Below are 21,766 nucleotides of genomic sequence, written 5' to 3' on the forward strand. Positions count from 1 at the left end.
AATCTTTTACTTTTTTGAATGACCGCGCTGGTTTCTCAAGGTGTAATTGAAGAAGCAGCCTTTAGTTTCCTATGAAGTATTATCTTAATAATATTTCTTGCATAAAAAGAACAAATTAAATTTTATGCTCATGGAAATCTCCATATTGCCTTCACGTGGGGGATGCATGGCTCAGCGTTCCTGTTGTTGTATTAGGTACAGATCCATAGGATTGCATCAATACCTGCTGCATACAACCCATGTGCTCTCTCTGAATTTGCTCACAGTGCGATTGCATCGATTTTACAAGCCTGGCTCGACCAATGTGCCGAGGATTTCCAAGAGCCGCCTGACTACGTGTGTCTGCTGAAGGTGCTGAGTTACCTGAAGAAGAACATGCCCGGCTCCGACCCGGAGAAGAGGGCGCAGAACCTCCTGGAGCAGTTCCAGAAAGAAGAACTGGAGAATGATGGTAAAGTACCTTCCTCTGCTGTCTGTGTGTTCTCCCAGCGACAACCCTGACACGTCCCCTTATCCAGGGCACAAAGCTTCCAGTGCCGTGAGCCGAAAGGTCGTAAGAGCTCACGTAGTATGTGAGTTGGAACTGGAATCAACTTCCAGCTTTAGTGGAGGGACTAAGTTCTTCTACGTGCATGATTCTCACGTTGGCTGCGTGTTTTTCAGACCCCGTTGGCTCTGGAGCGCATAACGGTGGGACTGGCGTGCAGAAAAGGCCCAGATTTAGACTTAGTGCTGCGGCAGCCGAGGCTGCTGGTCAATTCTGTACATCCCGTGAGAGGGGCGGACTTGCCGGGAGGGGTGGCCAGAACTGGTGACCCAAAGTGACCAGCTCGGTAGGTTTTGCACGCCATCCACGTTGCGCAGCATCTAGAACTGGGAGATCACCAGGGTCTCGCTCTTCTCGTCCATGGCCGGCATCTGAAGAGGAGCCTGCCTGCGATCCTAGGCCTGGTTCCAGGCCCTGCAGCCCTGAATCCAGCTCTGGTTTACTGCCGAGTCCAGCCCAGGGCGTCCGGGTGCTTGTCCTGCAGCTGCTGGAGCCACGATTGGTTTTGTATATTTTGCATTACTTTCTCTCCTCATCAGTACTACTAGCAAAGCATGTTTTAACTTTCCAACTGGTCTGTCTCCCTTCTCCTCCTCTTCCCTTGAAATCTGGACAGAAGGGCGTTCTCAGCGTAATATTTTGGGGGTATAATTGCAGTCCTGTCTCTTTGCAGTTCAGCTATTTTTCAGACTATAGAAAGCATAAATGCTGGCAAGTAGATTATCAAAATTCTGCAGTGTTAATAAGGAATTGTTGTGGGGGGGTGGTGGGTTTTTTATTCCCAAAGAATGGCTAGTGAATGGGTTAAGGCACTTCTCAGCTAAGAGACCCTGAACAGCTCAGTTCTCCCTGTTTCTTTTTCTTCTACCTTCTCTTTGCCAATTTAATCTTCCGGTCCTTATCTTTCTCACTAAAATGTGCAGCACAGTGAGGCCGTTACACCAGGCAGGTCCCTTTGCATGTTCTGCTATTAGATGTAGTGATTTTTCAAATATCTGCTTTGATTAATTGTGTTCTGTATAAATTCACTGACTCGTGTTTCCACGCTGGCCAGACGCGTTCCACAGCCTTTCTCCCTGCGACCTGGATGACGAAGAGGAACGGGACATGAGCGGTGCAGAAGAATTCTCATTGTTCCAAGAAGACCTGGTGGCAGAACAGCTGACATACATGGACGCGGTATGTAGGTCACACGTATTACTTGAACTGCTCGGGGAAATAGTTCTGGGCTTCTAATTGTTTGTTTGTCTGTTTGTTTTTTAACTTAGATCAATGTAAGTCTAGCGTTCCAGAACCGCTCTGTTGCTGGGACACAGAGCACAGCTCTGCTTGGTTATCCAAACTTGCTTCATTCATTGGGCTTTTCCTTCAGTTCTTCTGAAGGTTTTTGTCTTCTTTTTTACAGTGTGAATGTAGACTGTGTGGCCTCTTTTGCAAAGTTTAATATTTGACCCCTCAGAAATAGCGTATTTTGACTCTATTTTAGGCTACCTCACCTGAAGATGTATAAGTACTTTTAACTGTAGTGCTCAGATTTGGTTTCTTTGTATCAGTCTCTTTCAAAAATATCATTATATAGAAATCTTTCCCCTTGGTAATGTAAGTGATAGAAAGGTGTCTCTTATTTTGCCAGGACTGTGTAGCTGGCAGTTCTTTTAGGGCATCAGGCCTGAAGAGTTATACCAAAGTGTATATTTTAAACTAAGAGAAAATCAATATTTCCCTTTTAATACCATATTAGATTCAGATCCAGTTTGTACTGTGAACATGCATTTCTTCCTGTGGGCAATAGCGATCCAGGCTGACTTGGACACCTGTGTTTCCCTCTAGACACTCTTCAAGAACGTTGTGCCCCACCACTGCCTGGGCTGCATCTGGTCCCGCAGGGATAAGCAAGAGAACAAACACCTGGCACAGAGCATCAGAGCCACCATCTCGCAGTTCAACGCCGTCGCCAACTGCGTGGTCAGCACCGTCCTACAGACCAGAGAATTAAAGCCACGGCAACGAGCGAAGATCTTGGAGAAGTGGATCCGTATCGCCCGTGTAAAGCGTTTATTCACGGCTGTTTAACGTTCCTTGTGCGGGTGCCGTGGAGCTGGGAGGGGAGAGGGGGGTTGTTGGCGTTGGGCCCAGGCCAGGGAGCAGCTGAGCTCTCGTTCTCTCTGGTTTTGACTGACTGTCCCTGTCACAGCACATGCAGCGTTGCTCTTCCTCTCCTCACTGTTGTAGTTTGGGCAGCATCGCCACAAAGAGACAAAAGTGAGGAAAACAAGATGTAAATGCCAAAGCCCATCAGGTGTTTGGTGGCTGGAGCGGGGAGTGATATTTTTGAGGCTCAGTCTTTGTGGAGCTGCCCGCTTAGCAGGGAGAATGTGCAGCAAGCAGGACACGGGGCAGACAGAAGAGCACTGACTATTGGTGATGCTGACGATTAATGCTCCTGTGTTTCTAACCACTCCTTTCACAGCAATGTAGGATCCTGAACAGCTTTTCGTCTCTGAAGGCCATTGTTTCCGCACTGCAGTCCACCTCTGTTTATCGCCTGAAGAAGACCTAGGCCTGCGTTCCAAAGTAAGGCTGCCCCAGACTAAGGCAAAAAGCTCCGTGCTCTTTCTTTGTACCCATTGATCCACCTTCTTCCAAGAATCTCATACCTGCAGCGTGATTGAGAACCCTCAGCAGAGTCAGCATCTCTGCGGCATTTCTTTGTGTCAAATAGGGCCTGGGAGCCCCAGAAGATCCCAGGAAGGTTCCTGGTAGATGTGCAGCGTGTCACGGGATGTGTTTTGGTGCTTTTATCTTTTATGTGCCCAACTGCTAACAATTCACGAGGAAAAAATAGTACCGTGATCTGATTCAGAGTGCTTACAAACAACTTAAATGATTTCATCTTTTCCTGTACAGGGACATAATGCTGCTGTTCGAAGAGCTTTCAGAAATATTCTCCGACTGCGACAACTTTGCGACGAGCAGGGAGCTGCTGATGAAGGTGGGAATGAGCTTGAGTTGCCAGGCTTGTGATCTCGCCCAAAGCCGAGCTCAGCCCTGTTCCTAACCAATGAACTCCCGTATGCGCTGCTTTGGGGAAGACGGGTCTGTAAATCCCGGGCTTTTCTGCTGGGGCGAGAGGTGCCGCACAGCGAGATTTGACGCAGATGAGTTACGAATGGGCACTTTGCCTTTATACCGCTCTGTACAGAGACGAACCACTGGCTAAGATACTGAGGGTGATGTCATGAAAGCATCATTTACAAGAGCACTTGTTTTATTGTTATTTCTCAGTCAATTAATCCCCCATTGCTCTGCCCGTTTGCAGGGAGTCACCCAAGGCACGGTACCTTACCTGGGTACCTTCCTCACAGACCTGGTCATGCTGGACACAGCCCTTCAGGACTATCTCGAGGTAATTTGGGGCAATGTTTGGAATCCTAAATATCCTCCCTCCCTTCCAGACACTGTGTCTGGTCCTGCATCTTCCACTGGGTTCTAGTGCAGTTCTTAAAACTAGAGGAATCTATTTGAAAAATAGACTCGGGGACATGAGTGCCGTGGTTTATCCTAGAGCTGGAAACAGGTCTTTGTAGAAGCCTTTGGTCAGGGCAGCTCTGGCCTTTCCCTTGGTGTTGCTACTTCATCCTGTTTGTGATCAACTCCAACCGAGCCCGTGCTCTTCTCCTCTGATCCCTTCTCTGTCCTTCCAACAGGGCGGCCTGATCAACTTTGAGAAGCGGCGAAGGGTGAGTGGCCGGTGACTGTTCTGTGATGGTCAGTTGCTGACGCGCTCTGCTGGAGCGTTCTCTTGGCGAGGCCTGTTGTCTTTGCTCGGGCGTATCCAGCAGCCGCTCATGTTACCGCAGATTGTAAGTGTGAGTGTGAGCGCACGACGTGCAGAGCCGGGGAGGATCAGGCTCTGCTGTCATCACAGGCACCTCTAGTTATTTCCCTTGCTTAGTGCCTGAGAACCAGCTCCGTACAGAGCGGGATTCCTCTCTGGGCGCTGCTCTGGCCACGCAGGGGGGAGCGGGAAGGGTGAGCTGCAGAGCTGCATTGTTTGAAACAGCGGTTCTTGAAATAGTCGCTTCTTCAACGTAAACCGACCTGCGGGTCAAACTCAGTTTGTCCTGGACCTGTTGCTGTGTGCGTTCAGTGTATTAACGAGACTGGCTTTATTTTTCTAATTAGAATTCCTTTTCTATTATTTGTTTTCTTAGGAATTTGACGTAATCGCCCAAATTAAGCTCTTGCAGTCCTCATGTAACAGCTATTGCATGACACGAGATGAGAAATTCGTGCAGTGGTTTAGGAGGCAGCGGCACTTAAGTGATGAGGAGAGGTAGGGTCTCAGCCCGGCTGGCGAAGCAGCTTTTCTTGCCCCGCAGGCAGGTTCAGGTTCTCTCAGCCCTGAGCTCTGCGCTGCCAGGAGCTGCTCCCGGAGAGTGGAAACACACACGCACAGAGCTGCCTCCTCCTTGTGGGGATGCGACCCTCTGGGACGTGGGCATGACCCAGGGCTGCTCAACTATGGCCACTCTGAGATATTTAACAATGGTATTGCCTGTTCTGCAGTTTCCATCTGTCACGGGAAATTGAAGCAGCCGCTGACAAGAGCATCGCATCGGGCAAAGCTCAGAAGAGTGTGGTGAAGAGATTCAGACTGTGAGTGCAACGGGGAGGGGGGTTTGGTGTGTGAATATGAACTGGAATAAATCAACCACCAGCTGACAAACCTGGCTGGGGATCCAGAGCACTGCAGTGCTGTAAGGAGACACCACCAGCTAGAAACACGTATTTCTGTTGTCTCTTTCTATTGGTGTAAGAAGTCATGAGGATTATTGACTAAAGACATTAGAAATAACCCTAAGGTGTCAGACAAAGGAACAATTTTAGTGCTGGATTAGATATTCAATTCAAATCTGCAGTAGCAAAACAGAGTAAATAAGGATAGAGTCTAATTTGATCTACACGCACAAACAATAGGCCACTCGAGATAGGAGAACACACCACCAGGTCAGGTTGTTGAAGCAAGTGACAGCTTTGCTCAGCCCAGCTCTGTTGTGCTTTCTTTTCTCCCCTAGGCCGTTGCTGGGCTTGAGGGTGAGCGCCCACAGCGCATCCGTCAACGCGCAGCCCAAACCTGCTCCAGGTGGGAGCTCTGGGGACAGCACCGTCACCATCGTCCCTCCCAGCGACACTGCCGAGGAGCCTCAGCACAAGGTAGGGCCTGGGCCCTGTGTTCAGCACCAACAGCCCGTGCGAGGCTGCTGACGCTGCCGGCGGCCCCAGGCGCTTGCCCAAGCCTGTGGGTCTTGACTAGAGCGTTGCGTGCAGTGGAATGGAGGGACCTGAGCTCTGGGAAAGGCAGTTTTGGGGGAAAGCTCATCTGCATCAGCCCAGCCTAATTGTGGGGCAGGCGGAGCAGCTGAGCAAGGGAGAAGCAGGTGAGGTCAGAGCTCGCCAGCCCTGGGGTTTGAGCTGCCAGGAGCTGCCCAGACCAAGCCTTGTCTGGGCTGGGTTCCGTTCCCAGGGAGCTTTGTCCTACAGACTCTGCTCTGTTGACCTAAACTGCCTTAACTGGGTTGCTGAAGCCCTTGTTAAGGCTGTTGTGCTGAAGAGTGTCATCTTTAGCCTTTGGATCTTTTCAGTTAAATGGTAATAAATGTGTTTGATCTCGTCTCCCGCCTTGCTGCCGTCTGATGACAAGTGCTCCAAGAAGTGCCCCGACTCTGTGACTCCCGTTACCTCTAAAGAAGCGCCTCCAGCCCTGCCACTTTACAACCGCCAGAACGGAGAGAGCTGCATCATCCGGACCAGCGCAGAAGAGGACAGAAGTGGCAACATCTACAAGAGCATCCTGGTGAGTGGTGGGAACAGCAAAACGCTGTTACTGTGGGTGATGTTTTCACCCCAGGTGACTTACATGGTGCTTTTAGTTTTGGAAACACCTATTCACTTATGAAATCTCCTTGACAGGGAAAGTGACAAATGTTAGAAATCAAAACATGTGGAGCAGGGGATGAGTGAGAGGTTTGCAAAGAGCATCTCTCAAGGTTTCTGGTCTTGAAATTGAAGCTTGTATTTGATCAACAATGCCAAGTGAAGCACTCTGAGCAAGTGCCGGCTTTGCTGCCCCTGCTCTTCTGCCAGCGCCGGCTGTTGTGTGTCCAGCTCAGCACTGGGGTGTGTGAGCTGTGACAGAAGGTGCCCCTTTCCCAGCAAACCCAGCTACAAGGCCCAGAATCCTTGCAGGACATCAAGAAAGTGTTTAGCACAGGAGACTGTGGGTTAATGGATGCCTGCAGACAGCAGCTGGGGCAGCTATTGCTGTGGATTCGCTGGCTGCTGAGAACAAGGTCTCACCTCTGCAAGTGGGTGCTCTGGAGAGCAGAGGCTATGATTTCCTGCTCCATTTCTAGAACAGTGTCTGTTGTCTTCAACTAAATCAACCACCAGGTGTCCCAAAGAGCATGTTTTAGTATCTGGCAGAATCTAGGACTTAGTAACCGACTCCTTGCAACTCTCTGTTTGCAGCTGACTAACCAAGAGAAGGCTCCTGCTGTCATCCAGAGAGCCCTGGAGAAGCACAACCTGCAGTGCGGCTCGGCTGAGGATTACGAGCTGGTACAGATCATCTCCGAGGACAAAGGTGGGGAAGCAGAACTCTGCTGCTGCTGCTTGAACGGCTCTGCTGCGTTTTGACGGCCAGAGTAACACGCGAAGCGACGTCAGAAACGCCGTGGACACGTTGTCACAGCTGCCGGTGAGAACAAACCCCTCGCGCTGAGCAGTGCGCCAGGTAACGCTCGCTCTGCTCCCTCTCTTGCAGAGCTGGCGATCCCACCCAAGGCGAACGTGTTCTACGCCATGAACACCCAGGGCAACTTCGATTTCATCCTGAGGAGGAAAGCTGCAGCACAGGAGGAGCCTGCGCGTCATCGATGTTAATGGTTGAGCTCTGTATCGTCTTTGAGCTTTGTAGATTTACTATTTATATGATAAGTACGTAAACTTCTTTTCCCCCAGTTTTAGTCTGGAGTTATATATTTTAATATGTGACCTGTATATAAGGTTTGAGCTTTGTATAATATTTAATATTTATATAACAAGTATATTAACTTGTTTCCATTTTTTTCTGCAGTTAATGTATTTTAATACTTGATGTTTTTATCATATTTAATCTTTACATACTGCTGTAGAAACATTCAATACTATATAACTTTTTTTCCACTAATTTCTGCTTGGAGTTACTATATTTAAATAGCTTAGCTTTATAGAATATTCTTATTTATTTTAATTTAATGTACTAATATTTAATCTTTATTTAATATGTACATAGACCTTCCCCAATAGTTTTGTCTGAAGTTAATAGATTTTAATACTTGATCTTTATAGAATAGTTGAGCTTTGTATAGTATTTAATATTTATGTAATAAGTATATAAACATTTTTTCCACGAGTTTTACTCTGGAGTTCATATATTTAAAAGTTTTATCTTTAGATAATACTTGAGCTTTATATAATATTTAATATTTATTTAATATTTTAATATACTAACATTTAATATTTATTTAATATGTACATAGACCTTCCCCAATAATTTTTTTCTGGAGTTGATACATTATTTCATCTTTATATAATATTTGATCTTTGTATAATATTTAATATTTATATGATAAATATATCAACTTTTTTCAACCAGTTTTTGTCTGGAGTGAATATATTTTAATGTTTGATCTGTATATAGTGTTTCAGCTTCATATTTTATATATATAGTTTATATATAAAAATATAAACTTTTTTCTACCTTTTTTTTCTGGCGTTAATATATATTAATAATTGAGCTTTATATAATACATCATCTTTATTTAATATTTATATAATAAATACTTGAAGTTTTTCCCACCAATTCTTGTCTGGCATTAAAATATTTTAATATTCGACACCTTTAAGAAATCCGACTTCTGCCTGCAGGCCATAGAACTGCTTTCCAAACAGGCGGGTTTTGAATGTCTCCAGAGTTTTAATCCTTTTTAGCTGAAAATCAACAGCTTCCTTACCCCTGTGACTTTGAAGCAGTTGTGACGTTTGACAAGGGCCACTCTCTGACATATCCTGGAGCACTAAGTTGATCTCGAGCGAGTTTGGTTCTCGTCACTTCTTCTCTCTATCCACACGGGCACTCTCAGGCTGGGGTTTGGACTTTGTTTTGAGCAAATACAAATCTCACTGGATTGGAAATGCCTCTTGCACTGGCACTCGGGGGCTATAGTGCAGACTGTCAGACTACGGTAGAGGTGAACTATTGCTGTGTTCTGATTGTAAAACAAATGTGTTTAATTTTTTGTGAACAGATTGATGACTCTTCTGCACGTATGGCCCAGCTTATTAAGGTATATGTACATTCTTGTCAAATGCTTTAAAAAAAAAGGTATTTGCTTAGTATTTTTAGTATTTTCTTATACTTTGATCTATAGCTGGATAACTCTAGTAGTTGTGCTGCGCTTGACAGGATGGGCTGATCGGTGCTGTCCGGCTGTGTGGGCTTAAATGTGTTTCTGGTGTGTGTGTCAATAAGGACTTGTTTAACAGGCTGCCAATCTGGCTGAAACCGACGCTTCCGAAGAAGAGAAAATAAAAGCCATGATGATACAGTCCTGCCAGGCATACAATCCAGTCAAGTGAGTGTTGGTCGTCTGTTCTCTGACGATGAGGGAAAAATTGTAGAGATGGTTGTTTTAACATGAGAAATACATGCATCCCTTTTTCTTTTTTCCCCAAATCCTTTTAGTTTCGTGAAGAAAAACTCGGGCCCGCCTCCACCATCATACACTTGCTTTCGTTGTGGACAGCCTGGCCACTATATAAGGAACTGCCCAACTAACGGGGTAAGATTGTGTGGGACTTGTGGTGCCACTTAGCCTGTAATTTTTTCACCTTGGCAGGTAGGTAACAAAGGCATGAATACTCATAGTAAAACTGGGGTAAAATACGGCAGTTATATGACATTGTTGCAAAGCCCTTCAAAATTCAAGGATACCTGGAATTATAAATGTAAGATTTTCTAGGTCATGGACATTAAATGTGTCCAAAGATCTTTCTCTGTGAACACTGATGCTTATTTTTATACATTTCAATATTTTTGGACATTTTTGTGGTTTTAAGTGTTTTTAATGGCAGTTCACAGTTTTTAGTATATAGCGTAAAATCAAGATGTTTCTGTTGAACCTGTCTGTTTAATATGGGCATGGTTTAATGACACAGGTCTCTGGTTCGGTGTTCATGTCATTTAATGTTTAGCCACTGAGTGTATGTGTGTGAGGTACCAATTCAACCTTCATGTACAGACGGTGAATATGAGTTTCTGCAGTGACTGGTTCGAGCACTGAATTAAGCTCTCGCTCTGAATTGCGCTTTGGTGGAGATGCAGGTTTGTGTCTTTTCTGAGTGGCTGGTGAGCTTAAGGGATATTTCACCCTTAAAGACCCTGAAGTGAAGCCAAAGAATGTCGATTGAGTTCAAGCACGGCTCGAGCCTTTGGGACAGCCTGCCTGCAAGGGCTTAGTCAACCCTTATTCTTGATAATAGAAGAGGATGAGAGACTTTTGCTGCTTCAAGTAATCACTGAAATGTCATTTTGAGTGTGGGACTTCAGACAAGACATGGCTGCGTTTCTTTTCTTAACAGGACAAAAATTTTCAGCCTGTTCCCAGAATGAAAAGGAGCACAGGAATACCAAGGAGTTTCCTGATGGAAGTGAAAGATCCCGCTACCAAGGGTGCTATGCTGACAAACACGGGAAAATATATAATACCAACTATCAATGCGTAAGTATGGAATGAATCAGACTGACCCAAAAGGGAACAAGAGAAATCACGCCTGAGTGCTTCTTTTCCTTCTGTTTTATATTTTGAAGACTTCTCAAAAAATTTATCAAAGAGCTGTTGGGCTGAGGTTTCCTCCCCATCTCATCGGTTCCCAATCTCATGTGTGAAACAGACACGTTCTGTTGCTACAATCTAAGAAAATTGGCTGTTTTAAAATGCACTTGGTAGCACTTCTGGTTTTTCTGTCATGTTTCTCCTTTTGTAGAAGCTGTGACAGAGACTTCTTTCATTTATGAAATGTAGTTACTTGGCGACTAATGTGATCCTGAGCCTGCAATTTACATTTACCCTCTGGCAAAGGGAGGTGGGATTCATTTCACCTGATTTCTAGCCAGCAAAAAATGATTTTTCTAGTCTGAGCAGATTTCTTAGTTGATCCAATGAATGAGAGAGTTCTGCAGAAGGAAAACAGGTACCCTATCCCTCTTCTAGACTTGTGGCTATAGAAAAGTCGTTTAAACTAAATGCTTACATTTAGAAGGGTAATGTGGAGCGAGCAGAATTCCACCTACTGTCTTCATTTCATAAAATCCAAAGCTTGGGAAAGTTTTCCTTTAACCGTCTTTAACTTTGTTTGTTTTCCTTCCCCACTCCCCTCCAGGGAAGCTTATGCGAGAGGAAAGAAGGAAAAGCCTCCCTTCCTACCAGCGGAGCCGCCCTCCTCCTCCTCCTCCTGCTCAGATGAGGATCATGTTCCAGCTGAGTTGTTATGTCTCATTTGTAAAGATGTCATGACCGATGCAGCTGTTATTCCCTGCTGTGGAAATAGCTTTTGTGACGAATGTGAGTGTTACTCCCATGTTTGTTAATTCAAATCCTCACATCTGATCTTCTGAAAGCATGAATAGGAGATAATGAGATGACTTTGTTACCTGTTCTATTTAACACTTAAGGATACCTGGAACAGGAAAGGACTCTTCTGGTATAAAGGAAAAAAAAAGGCAGAAGGCTTATTTTCCTTTTTACACATCTATTGAAACCATCTTTCCGTGTGGAAGGACGGGTGTGAGAAGAGCACAGAACTGTGCAGGTCATTACAGTGTTGGATATTGAATGCATTTAGTTTGTCCACAGCCCTTTCTCTGATACAAAATCACGCAGCCAGCTCTGGTGACTTCCTGTGCTCTGCAACAAACAGTCGGCATTTAATCCACATTCCTCACCACAGGAGAGCTGGTTAAAACCTTGAAGCTGGCTAAAGCTGGCTAAAAACTTGAAGCTGCTCGTGTTTTTTTGAGATGTGTTATATTCGTTAACCTTGAGGTTGGAAACTTCTCACTGTACTGGATGGTGGGAAAAAGACTAATTAAAACACCAGGACACAGCCTACTCTAAATCTTCAACTCTTGCAATAGTGAAATATCAAAACTGTATTTGCTGCATACTACACATTTTTTACACTATTCAATATTTATCACACTGTCAATTCAAGACCACATTCAGCCATTAATCATATACGTCTTATTATTCACAGGTATTAGAACAGCATTGCTAGAATCTGAGGAACACACATGTCCAGTGTGTCATCAAACAAACGTTTCTCCTGATAGTTTAGTTGCCAACAAGTTCCTGCGCCAGGTAACATGACGACTTTTACGTAAATGGTTTGTAAGAAAAGTCTTTTTGGAAAAGAAAATATTAATTTACATCTCCTTAAGCAAGGCCACATTGAGAAAGGCTAAATTTGTATCTCAAACACATGATCTGTTGTTAAGAAGCTTACAATTTTTTAGATACACTCTGTCAAATTCAGGTCACGCTTCTGTTCAATACGATCGCCTCACTTTGAGAATCGGTATCAACACCGAAGTTCTTTACAGACACTCCGAGTCACCAGCCATTAATATCAGTGTTTGATGTGATGTGTGTTCATGTATCCATATGTTGATTTATTTTAGGATTGACAGCATTTAGAGGAATACACAGGTAATTTTACTCTCTGGAGGCTTTTGCTCATGTATCTCCTGAATTTTCATAGTACATTTTCTAAATATTTTTGTGCCCCCAGGCTGTGAACAACTTCAAAAATGGCACTGGCTACAGTAAACAGATTCAGCAGCAGCAGCAGCTGCCACCACCACCAGTGAGACAACCAGTGACACGCAACCCGCAACCTCTACTCCGTCCGACAGTTTCCAAACAGAAGGATCCACTAATTCCTCCATCAGCTTCTGTGTCTTCTCATTCTGCTGCTTTGTCATCGTTTGGCCCTACTCAGGCATCTAGGGCAGCTCAGCTGCCAGGAATCCTGCCTTCTGTCACTGTCCCTGGTGTCCCACCAGCAGTGTCCCTGCCCTTCCCTGGACCTTTTCGGTGAGTACATCTGTAGCTTAACCAAAGTTTTTACATGCAGGTGTAATTTTACAGTGAATGTAAAAGACACCAAAACACTGAAGTTAGATTCTGCTGCTTCTTGAGCTTCTCCACTAGTGATTTGTGTACCAATAGTGGCAGTTCCAGGTAGCTGAGGAAGCTCTGGTGTTTCATTTACTTTGAATGAGGACCCTTTGATGAGTTGGAAGCTGCTTCATGCAAGAGTTTCCTCAGAAGTACTTCTTGTCATTCAGTCCGGGTTTACCGCGAAGGAGGAACCTTTTTTCCTCAGGAGCCCTTTGATTTTGGGTGCTTAGCAGTTCCTAGAATAACCGTTTAGTTATGTCAAACCTGCTTGAGCGCATTAATTTCTCTTTAGTGAGTCATACTCAGTTACGGACCGTCTTGGATAATAGACATTGAAACACTATAAACTTGAAGTATTGACAAACATGACAGTCGAAGTTTGCGATCCAGTGAAGTCACATGAAAACACATGAAAAATCTGCACTGTTGTTTAGGGCTTATATCCCTTCACCTTTACACCTGGAATGCAGACAGGCGCTCTGCCCAGAAGCCGGTCAGGCTCAGCTGTACCACTGAATACACAAGATCACAGTCCAAATGAACCTCTAGGGCAGGCTCTGAATCAGCACATCAGCATTTTGTAATAGAATTTGAGTTCTTGCATGTTCCAAAGCTGAGATTCAGCACGTGGGTTATACCTACTCTCGGCCTTTCATGTGCAGCAAGCTTAATAAAATGTTTCTGCAGTGAGCTTTCTCTTTAACTCCCACTAATCCAGACAGACCCCTGCTCAGCGCTTCATTTGGAATCAACCAAATTCACATTTGTAAATGTGGTGCCGATTCTTTTTCCTTTTACAGTAGTCAGCATTTCTTACCTTGGACTTGATATTTCAAGCAGCACTTCAGAACTCTGTTTGAATGATGCAAATTCGGGTTTTTTGTAGCGAGGCTGATGTGGTTACAGCTCCTGCTGCTCTGGTGAGCGCCGCTGGACTTTCTCAACCCTCCTCTCTGACCAGCAGCGGTTTGTCGGAAGAGCAGGTAAATTTTATTTCAAAATATGCAGTGATTCTTGTCTTTTAGCAGAGCTTGTTTTCCAGCGGTCTGTGTTTATTCAAAGGGCTATCAGGTTCCTGTACTAAGACAACGAGCACTGACAAGTCTCCTGGGCCCGCAAGGACAATCAATACCCACCAATGGTAACTAACTATAACTTTAGAATTTATGTTTTTAAAGTTATCTTCAGATAAACTGAATGGGCTTTTTCTGTCTCCTCTCTCCACTGAAAAAGGTCAGGCAGTGAGAGCCAGTACAGTCTGCTCAGCCAGCGGGAGACCAGGCTGGGAACTGTAAGTATTCTACAGAAATTCAATATATTACTGTTGTAACCTGTTAAAAGAGGCCACGACACGTAACGTAGGCAAAAGCTGGTTTATAATGAAATAAGAATGCACAAATAGTTGTGGAGAATGCAAGTGGTAATAAATTTTTAAATGGCTTCATTTCAATTGTCTTGAACAAAGGAGACCTGTGCTTGCAGTAAGATTGTTTAAAATGAAACTCCAGTACATGATTGAAAAGGGGACTCTGAAAAATGAACACCTTTTGGGCTAACCATAAGTACATATAAAAATGAAATAGAATTGAAGCATCAGGTGGAAAGCCACCCTGTTGGTTCATGGCTGAATAGGGCTGAATAAATTGATTTCCCAATATAAATCCTCCTCCAACATTCTTCTGTTAACAACTTAGTTGATACTGATTGAGAAGATTATTGGAAAACCAAGGCTGTTATTTTATGACAATTTTGTATTTCTTCAATCCAGTCATCTCGAGTAGCCAAGCTGCTTTCTCTCAGTTGGAGAGAGAGGAGCCTGTTTTATCTGTTCTTGCCGTGTCAAGTAGGTCCTTCATTCTGGTGTGTGTTTGTTATAGACAGATGGTAAGTGTGTATAAAACCTTAAACATAAATAAAACCAAACCCCACGATCCATCCCGCCGATGATCTGAAGTCTCAGGATCTATAAGCAAGAAAGCTTTGGGGTTTCTTGAGAGGTTCAAATCAAGGATGCCTGCACAGTGAACACACCCAAAGGACTCGTGCCCCAGCACTTCAACACCACCCGTCTCCGTGCCCACGCCTCCACCTCCCTTGTGTCCTCCAGCACCCCACGTGCTCCCTTTTCCACCAGCGGCAGCACCACCACAGTTTCCTCCTCAGTCTCCACCTGGTCACCCTCCAGCTGCTGGGTGCGCTGTCTCCTTCCAGGGCATTCCCCAGCCCCGGAAACGTCATCAGCTTGGGCACCAACACAAACCATCCCAAGGACACAGGCACCTCCTTTATCTGGGGAGGAGTTTTACAGAGAACAACAGAGACTTACAGAGGAGTATTTGGCTCAATGAAGATGCGTTGTTTTCCATTTCTGTGTTTCGATAGTGTATCGCACTGCAGTTCCACAGAAGTGTATCTGACATAAGCAAAAATGACATAAGATTTTTTTCTTATATATTTTTTCATAGCAGATGCTAAATGTGCAAAACTTTAAGCAAACGTAATTCTAATGCTTTCCTTAAAACTTGTCGTAATTCTGACCTGGTTTTGCTTACATAGGAAGGTCACCTTTTGCATTTGCATGCAGTATGTTTTCTCACATTGGCCACATTTTGTTTTGTGTGCCTATTTGTGTCTTTTTATAATAACATTCAAACTATAATTGTAATAAATGTCAAACTTATTTTTGCAGGGAAAAAAAGAAGTCCAAACTTGATTTTACAGATGATTTTGCTAAGGAATTGATGGAATACAAAAGGATTCAAAAGGAGCATCGGCAGTTGTTGTCCAGGTAATGACATCCTCATCCTCCTGACAGCTGTGAGGAGGCAGGAAACTGAACGGGTGTGGTTGCTGAATTTTTTGTCTCCCTATTCTGATTGAACAGCTGATGTTTCCTATCCCAAAAAAATCACTTGGGAAGGAGTCTGAATAACTCTCTGTTAGTAACGCTGTCAGTGTCTTCCCTCGTTGAGTCATATCACTAGAAGGTCAGTTTGGAGCTTTTAGATGTGATCTCACCTGACATACAGTTGCCGTACTGGGTTAGAACGTGCAAGCTTTTGCTGGGACACCGCGAAGTGTTGATGAAATGGTCCTGTAGTGAGATTGCAGTACAAGTATTGTCCATCTTGTACAAATTGCCAAATAATTAGTGAAGTTAAATAGACCAACTTGACAATTTAGAATAGAGCTTTACTGTCTTCAGGTGAAATAATGTTTTCTTGATATTTGATACTGCACTGTAACTATTAACACTTGCTTTTTTTGCCTCTTACTGCAGCAAAAATGATTTGCATTGCATGTAGTTGCTGAGTAGTTAGAAATGTGCACATTCGTGTACCAGCAGAGGCCAGCACACACCGCCTTACATCAACTCCCGGTGGTGGTGGTTCCTGCGACAGGAGTGCAAATAGATTTTCCCTTCCTGTATGTTTTTAGACGAACGAAGCAGCAGCTGTTGGGTCCTTTAAGCAGAAACTGTGGTCAGGTTCTTAAATTTGCAGTGGCATTAAGTCAACAGCTGTTCTGAATCAACTTCATTTGTGTGTGTGTGTGTTGTGTTTTATTGAAGGTCCAGGTCTCCCCATGATGCTCCAGCTCACTCCAGAAGTTCGTATACCTGCTCCAAGTCAAGACCAGGCTCTTCCCACTCTCGCACCAACTCTGGATATTTAGTCATTCCCAGTCTCGTTCCCACTCCCGATCACCGTGTCAAAGAAGAGGCAGAGCGAACAGTCGTGACCGTCGTTCTAGTCCAGGGTCACGTCGTCATTGCCGGTCAAGGTCTCGCTCATGCAGAAGATGCCGTTCACGGTCACGGTCTCCGGTGTTTAGAGGCCAGTCTCACACTAAAAGGACTGTGCCTCAACGGGAAGGAGAGAGGGAGTATTTTAACAGGAATGCAGAAGGTCCAGCATCTTCTATGAAAGGTTACTATGGCAGACCTGTTGATGTCAGAGATCCATTTGAAAAGGAAAGACGCAGAGAATGGGAAAGGAACTATAGAGAATGGTATGGCGAGGTTTACAAGGGCTGTGCTGTTGCTGCTCAACCTCCACGTGCAGTAAGCAGAGAGAACTTTTCTCCTGAGTGGTTTGGTCCACCTGGGAGCAGACAAGAGAACTCAGCGTGTGCTTGTGGAAACAGGGAGGATTATCCTGGTGGGCAGAGCCACAGAAGTCATAATATAACTGGACATTACGGTGCAGAACCTTCTGGAAGAGAGAGGCCTGGCATCAGTGATCCTAGAAAATCAAAAGAGAAAGAGGTGAAATATCCATGGGGAGATGACAAAGGAAATGAACAGAAAAGACACCAGAAGAGAAGAAAATGCAATGAGAATGAAGGATTTCGCAGTGCTGAGTTGCTGGAAGGTGCAAGAACACCGAGAGAGCCAGTTCCAGCAGGAGACGATAAAACAGCCTCTCTGTTTGTGCTCCCGAGCAGAGGTGCTGCCACCCCTGTAAGAGATGAGCCTATGGAAGCAGATTTGATTGCTTTCAAACCAGGGTCTGAAGAGGAGAGAACAGAGAAGGACAAGCCAAAAGAAAAGAATGACCAGACGAAGTCGAAAGTAGAAGTGGCTGCTCCTCCTAAGAAAGACGACACAATAATAGCAGCTAAAACTTCCCAGGAGACGGTGGACACCGATTGCGAAAATTCTCCTCAAATGGAACCTCCTGTGAAAAAAGCGAAGAAGGAGTTGTCAAAGACAGACGATGCTGTAACATCTTCCTCCCAAAAGGGTGAGAAGGCTTCTGATGCTCCATGGAAATATCACCCAAAAGTGACAAAAGGTCACCCAGGAACCAGAACAACCAAGGATGAAAAGGTGAAGAAAGACCATCCAAAAGAAACCAACTCAGAGAAGCCCTCCGGAGAGGACAAGTCAGAAAAACCTGTGGAAAAAAGCAAAACTTCTGATGCAAAACCTGAAAAAGGCAAAGGAAACGCAGATGAAAAGATGGATGAGGAGCATGAAGCCACTTGCACCGACGCCTCAAAACCAGAAACTGCTGAATGGAAACCATTGGCAAAGGGGAAGAGTGAGCCCGATCCTGGAAAAGGAGAGCGAACTCCAGAAACAGCGAAATCTGCGTTTCTCAACCACCCCACAAAAGAGATTGAACTGAACCAAGAAACTGGCGAAAATCTTGTGAGAGGAGCAAATGTGCCTCCTGCAGAAGATCCTGCGGGGAAACCCAAGGCAAGCAGTAGTAAAGTTAAACAGGATAAAGCTGAGGGGAAAGTACAAATAAGAGTAACAGCAGCTGATGGATCTAGTTCAGTTCTTGTAGGTTACACCAGGTACCTCATCATTTCTTTCCCTGTTCTTTCTTTCCTCCTCCCCTCCACCTCCAAAAATGTAAAATGCTTTATGGTGACGAATGAAGGGAACAGCTAAATCTAATGCAAAATAATGGAATAACCAGCGATCTTTCCTGCTAAACTGTTCCTGAGTCACAAACACATTTTGTTGAAGAAAGCAAGTAGCGTGTACTGCACAGAAAGCTGACAGGGTTCATTCACTGATGACGTGTTTGACCCTTACTTCGGGACTCTTTTTTCTCCCCTGTTCTTATTCACTGCTTGTTGACTCTTAGAGGGGTCCCCTCAATGTCTTCCTTCAAATCCAGCTTCAGCGCCTAAAGAAGCAGGAGAAAGCAAACTTCTAACATTTAAGACATTAATAGAGACGGGGACATGAGGATAAAACTTTTGTTGGGTATACCTCTTCCTAATTGTTTGCTGTTGAAATAAGAATGTATATCTAATTTATTTACTGTTGCTAGACATCATAGGACATGAAGGAATTACCAGATGAGACGAGTCTACAATCTGATTATCCTGTGTCTTTGTTAAATGTAGAATAGAATCATAGAATGATAAAATCATAGAGCAGTTTGGGTTGAAGGACCTTCCCAGCTCCCAGTCCCTCCCCTGCCATGACAGGAACATCTTCACCAGCTCAGGGTGCTCAGAGCCCCATCCAGCCTGGCCTGGGATGTCTCCAGGGATGGTTCATCCACCACCTCTCTGGCCAACCTGGGCCAGGCTCTCACCACCCTCAGGGACAACAATTCCTTCCTCATGTCCGGCCTGAATCTCCCTCCTTTAGTTTAAAACCGTCACCCCTTGTCCTGTCACAACAGGCCCTGCTCAAAAGTCTGTCCCCATCTTTTTTATTGGCCCCTTTTAAGTCCAGAAAGGTGCACTAAGGTCTCCCGGAGCTTCTCTTCTGCAGCTGAACACCCCAACTCTCTCAGCCTGTCCCCAGCAGAGCTGTTCCAGCCTCGGGTCATTCCTGGGGCTCCTCTGGCCCCTCTCCAGCAGGTCCATGTGTGTCCTGTGCTGAGGACCCAGAGCTGGCCCAGCACTGCAGGGGGTCTCACCGGAGCGGGGCACAGGGGCAGGATCCCTCCCTTGACCGGCTGCCCACGCTCTTTTTGCTGCAGCTCAAGATGTGTTTGGCCGTCTGGGCTGCAGGTGCTCATGGCCAACTCATGTCCAGTCCTTCATCCACCAGCGCCCCAAGTCCATCCCTGGGGCTGCTCTCCATCCATCCCTCCATCCCTAGCCCGTATTGATACCAGGGGTCGCCCTGACCCAGGTGCAGGACCTTGCACTTGGCCTTGTTGAACCTCATGGGGATACTAAATTAATTGATTAGGAAGATACTAAATTAATTGGTTGTTCATAATCTTAGCTAGTGGGCTCATCCTTTCTCGTCTGTTCCCTTAATTGATCATACTAAAAGAAAAACAATTCAGAACTGAAGCAAAAGCCGTTTTATAAACTACTACAAAAGATGGTGGTGTGTGTGTCTCCCCTGTTATTAATGTACATTTATTTCCTCTTAGCAGCAGTTCTACTGAGGGAAGGCCCAGGACAAAGACTGAAGAAAAGCCAGATACAAATCGAACTGTCATTAAGAGCATGGAGGAGTATAATAATGATCTAACAGCCCCTGCAGAAGATGTCATCCTTACGATCCAAGTCTCTCAGTCAAAGTGGGATAAAGATGAGTTTGAGGCTGGAGAGGAACACAGTGAATCTACACAGGTGCCCACAAACAGAATTGGGATTTGTGAGCACGTAACATGAGAGGCTTTTCTTAGCATGTTACTTTTAACCACCATTAATTAGTTTGTGTGTAGTAAAAATGTTGAGTTATTTTTAATTGACTGACAGAAGCAGCTTGTATCAGTTATAAAACATCAGCAGAATGACTTGCAGAAAACATTGCAGCTCTGTTATGTCACTTTTTGCTTGCAATAAAAGGTTTTCAATAACTGGTACGATGTGATGAGGTTTCAGTGGTAGCTAAACATCGGCAGAGAAAAGACGAGTTACAGAAAACAGCTGCCAGCAACAGCTTGCCAGCAGCTCGCTGCAATGAAGGTTTCCTGCCTGCAGTAGGATTGATTTTCTGGTCTGTGAGGCTGCATTGGAGCAGCAGAGCAAGAAGAGGTTTCTTTTCAGGTAACAAAGCTGTGGCAAAACTAGTGGGAAAAGCTGGTTTCTCCCTAGAATGCTGCCTGACAAAAGTGGTAGCAAGTAAAGGCACTTGAAACCGGCTTTTTTATTCAGTCTTCATACACAGCTTTTGGAGATTGGTTTCTGGGAAGCAAGATCTGAGTGTCTGTGCACTTCCAAGGCAGCGCTGCCTCCCAAAATAGGTTCACGCTCCTCCACCTCTGCTCCTTCCACGCTCATGTAGAACAAGGACGTGCAATCGTGTGCAGATTTGGTAATTCCCTGGCAACGGGTGTAGGTTGGGGAGCCTGGTGGAGGGTGTGACATGACAGGGTTGTGAGGTCACAGCCCCGTGGTGACACGCTGTGACGTGCTGTGACATGATGTGACAAGCTGTGATGTGCTGTGACGTGCTGTCCCACACCAGCTGCAGGCGACGTCTCAGTAAGCAGCAGCAGCAGCAGCAGCAGCAGCATGGTGGGATCGTGGGGGGGCAAGTTCCTCACGCGCCTCCTCCTCCTCCTGCTTCTGGTGTCCCTGCAAGCCTGGGACGCCCAGGCTGTTCTGAGAGGAGCACAGAGAGCAGGTGGGCGGGCAGAGACCAGCACCCAGCCCAGAGCAGCTCAGCAGGGCAGCAGTGGGTCTGGGGCTGAGGCCGGTTGAGCAGCCGGGCAGGGCAATGTGAGCAGCACCACGGCCCGAGCAGGGGGGCAAATACCCCACGGGGCTGTGTAGAGGGGCTGCGGCTGCTTCAGTGGCATTTTCTGGGCAAGCAGGGGGCTGGCAATGCTGGCGCAGGGTGTGCAAGCGGGCACTGGGTCCCCCTGGGATTCCCCCTGCTGTCCAGCCCCATGCCACAGTGCCCTGTCCCAGGGCAGCCTGTCCCCAGCATGGACGCTGGGCTGGGCTGGTGAGGGAGCGGTGCCACAGGAGCCAGGTGGCAGCCCCTGGCAGCGTTTGTTCCCGGGCTGCTTGCGGCTGTGCCCAGGGCTGTGGCTCTGCCGCTCCCTGGCTGCACCTCGGCTTTCAGCCCCCAGTCTGGAGGGGCGTGCTCAGGAAATGTGCGCTCGGGAGAACAGGGATGTTCGTGCTCTCGTCCTGCAGCCCTGCTCCCCTCGCATGAGCCACAGGTCCCCAGCCTGCAGGAGCATGCAGTGGTAGCACTGGTGCAGCCTTTCCCAGGGTCTTGTCCAGCAGAAGCACGGACAGTCGCTTTTGCCTCCAGTTTAGCCCTTCCTCTGGGAGTGTGGAAACTTCTCTGATCTGTGCTTGATTCCAGGCTATGGCGCTGGCGGCGCTTATCGAGCTGCTCGGCTGGACCCTGGTTATGAGCCTTGGGGGCGTCCCACAGGTAGGTTGTCAATGCCTGTCTGCTTGAGGAAATAAACACTTCTGTTTTAAGAGGTTATTCATGTATAATTTTACCAAACCTCCTCTTAAGGACTTCCAAGACCTTTTT

The 21,766-nt window shown here is 45.9% G+C and overlaps 2 protein-coding genes across 2 annotated transcripts in view; both read left to right on the forward strand.

Annotated features, from left to right (window-relative positions):
* The window catches only part of LOC308046057 (ral guanine nucleotide dissociation stimulator-like 1), a gene marked incomplete at both ends in the record, with an annotated part of 37,047 nt that extends 29,555 nt beyond the window's left edge, over positions 1-7,492 (forward strand). The window contains 14 exon segments of the mRNA XM_080353685.1: positions 267-451; positions 1,602-1,726; positions 2,378-2,593; positions 3,018-3,104; positions 3,108-3,121; positions 3,455-3,539; positions 3,867-3,953; positions 4,255-4,287; positions 4,762-4,883; positions 5,117-5,206; positions 5,626-5,764; positions 6,252-6,404; positions 7,079-7,193; positions 7,374-7,492. Of these exon segments, the coding sequence (XP_080209811.1) occupies positions 267-451; positions 1,602-1,726; positions 2,378-2,593; positions 3,018-3,104; positions 3,108-3,121; positions 3,455-3,539; positions 3,867-3,953; positions 4,255-4,287; positions 4,762-4,883; positions 5,117-5,206; positions 5,626-5,764; positions 6,252-6,404; positions 7,079-7,193; positions 7,374-7,492 (1,570 nt within the window).
* Positions 1-21,766, forward strand: part of LOC308046276 (E3 ubiquitin-protein ligase RBBP6-like) — a gene marked incomplete at both ends in the record, with an annotated part of 63,924 nt that overhangs the window by 40,684 nt on the left and 1,474 nt on the right. The window contains 14 exon segments of the mRNA XM_080354004.1: positions 8,899-8,937; positions 9,137-9,225; positions 9,336-9,432; positions 10,232-10,371; positions 11,033-11,214; positions 11,906-12,009; positions 12,440-12,633; positions 14,065-14,122; positions 14,939-15,023; positions 16,429-16,494; positions 16,497-18,138; positions 19,692-19,918; positions 20,735-20,893; positions 21,587-21,658. Of these exon segments, the coding sequence (XP_080210130.1) occupies positions 8,899-8,937; positions 9,137-9,225; positions 9,336-9,432; positions 10,232-10,371; positions 11,033-11,214; positions 11,906-12,009; positions 12,440-12,633; positions 14,065-14,122; positions 14,939-15,023; positions 16,429-16,494; positions 16,497-18,138; positions 19,692-19,918; positions 20,735-20,893; positions 21,587-21,658 (3,154 nt within the window).

This window comes from Nesoenas mayeri, assembly GCF_963082525.1.
Source record: "Nesoenas mayeri genome assembly, chromosome: 15".
Lineage (NCBI taxonomy): Eukaryota > Metazoa > Chordata > Aves > Columbiformes > Columbidae > Nesoenas > Nesoenas mayeri.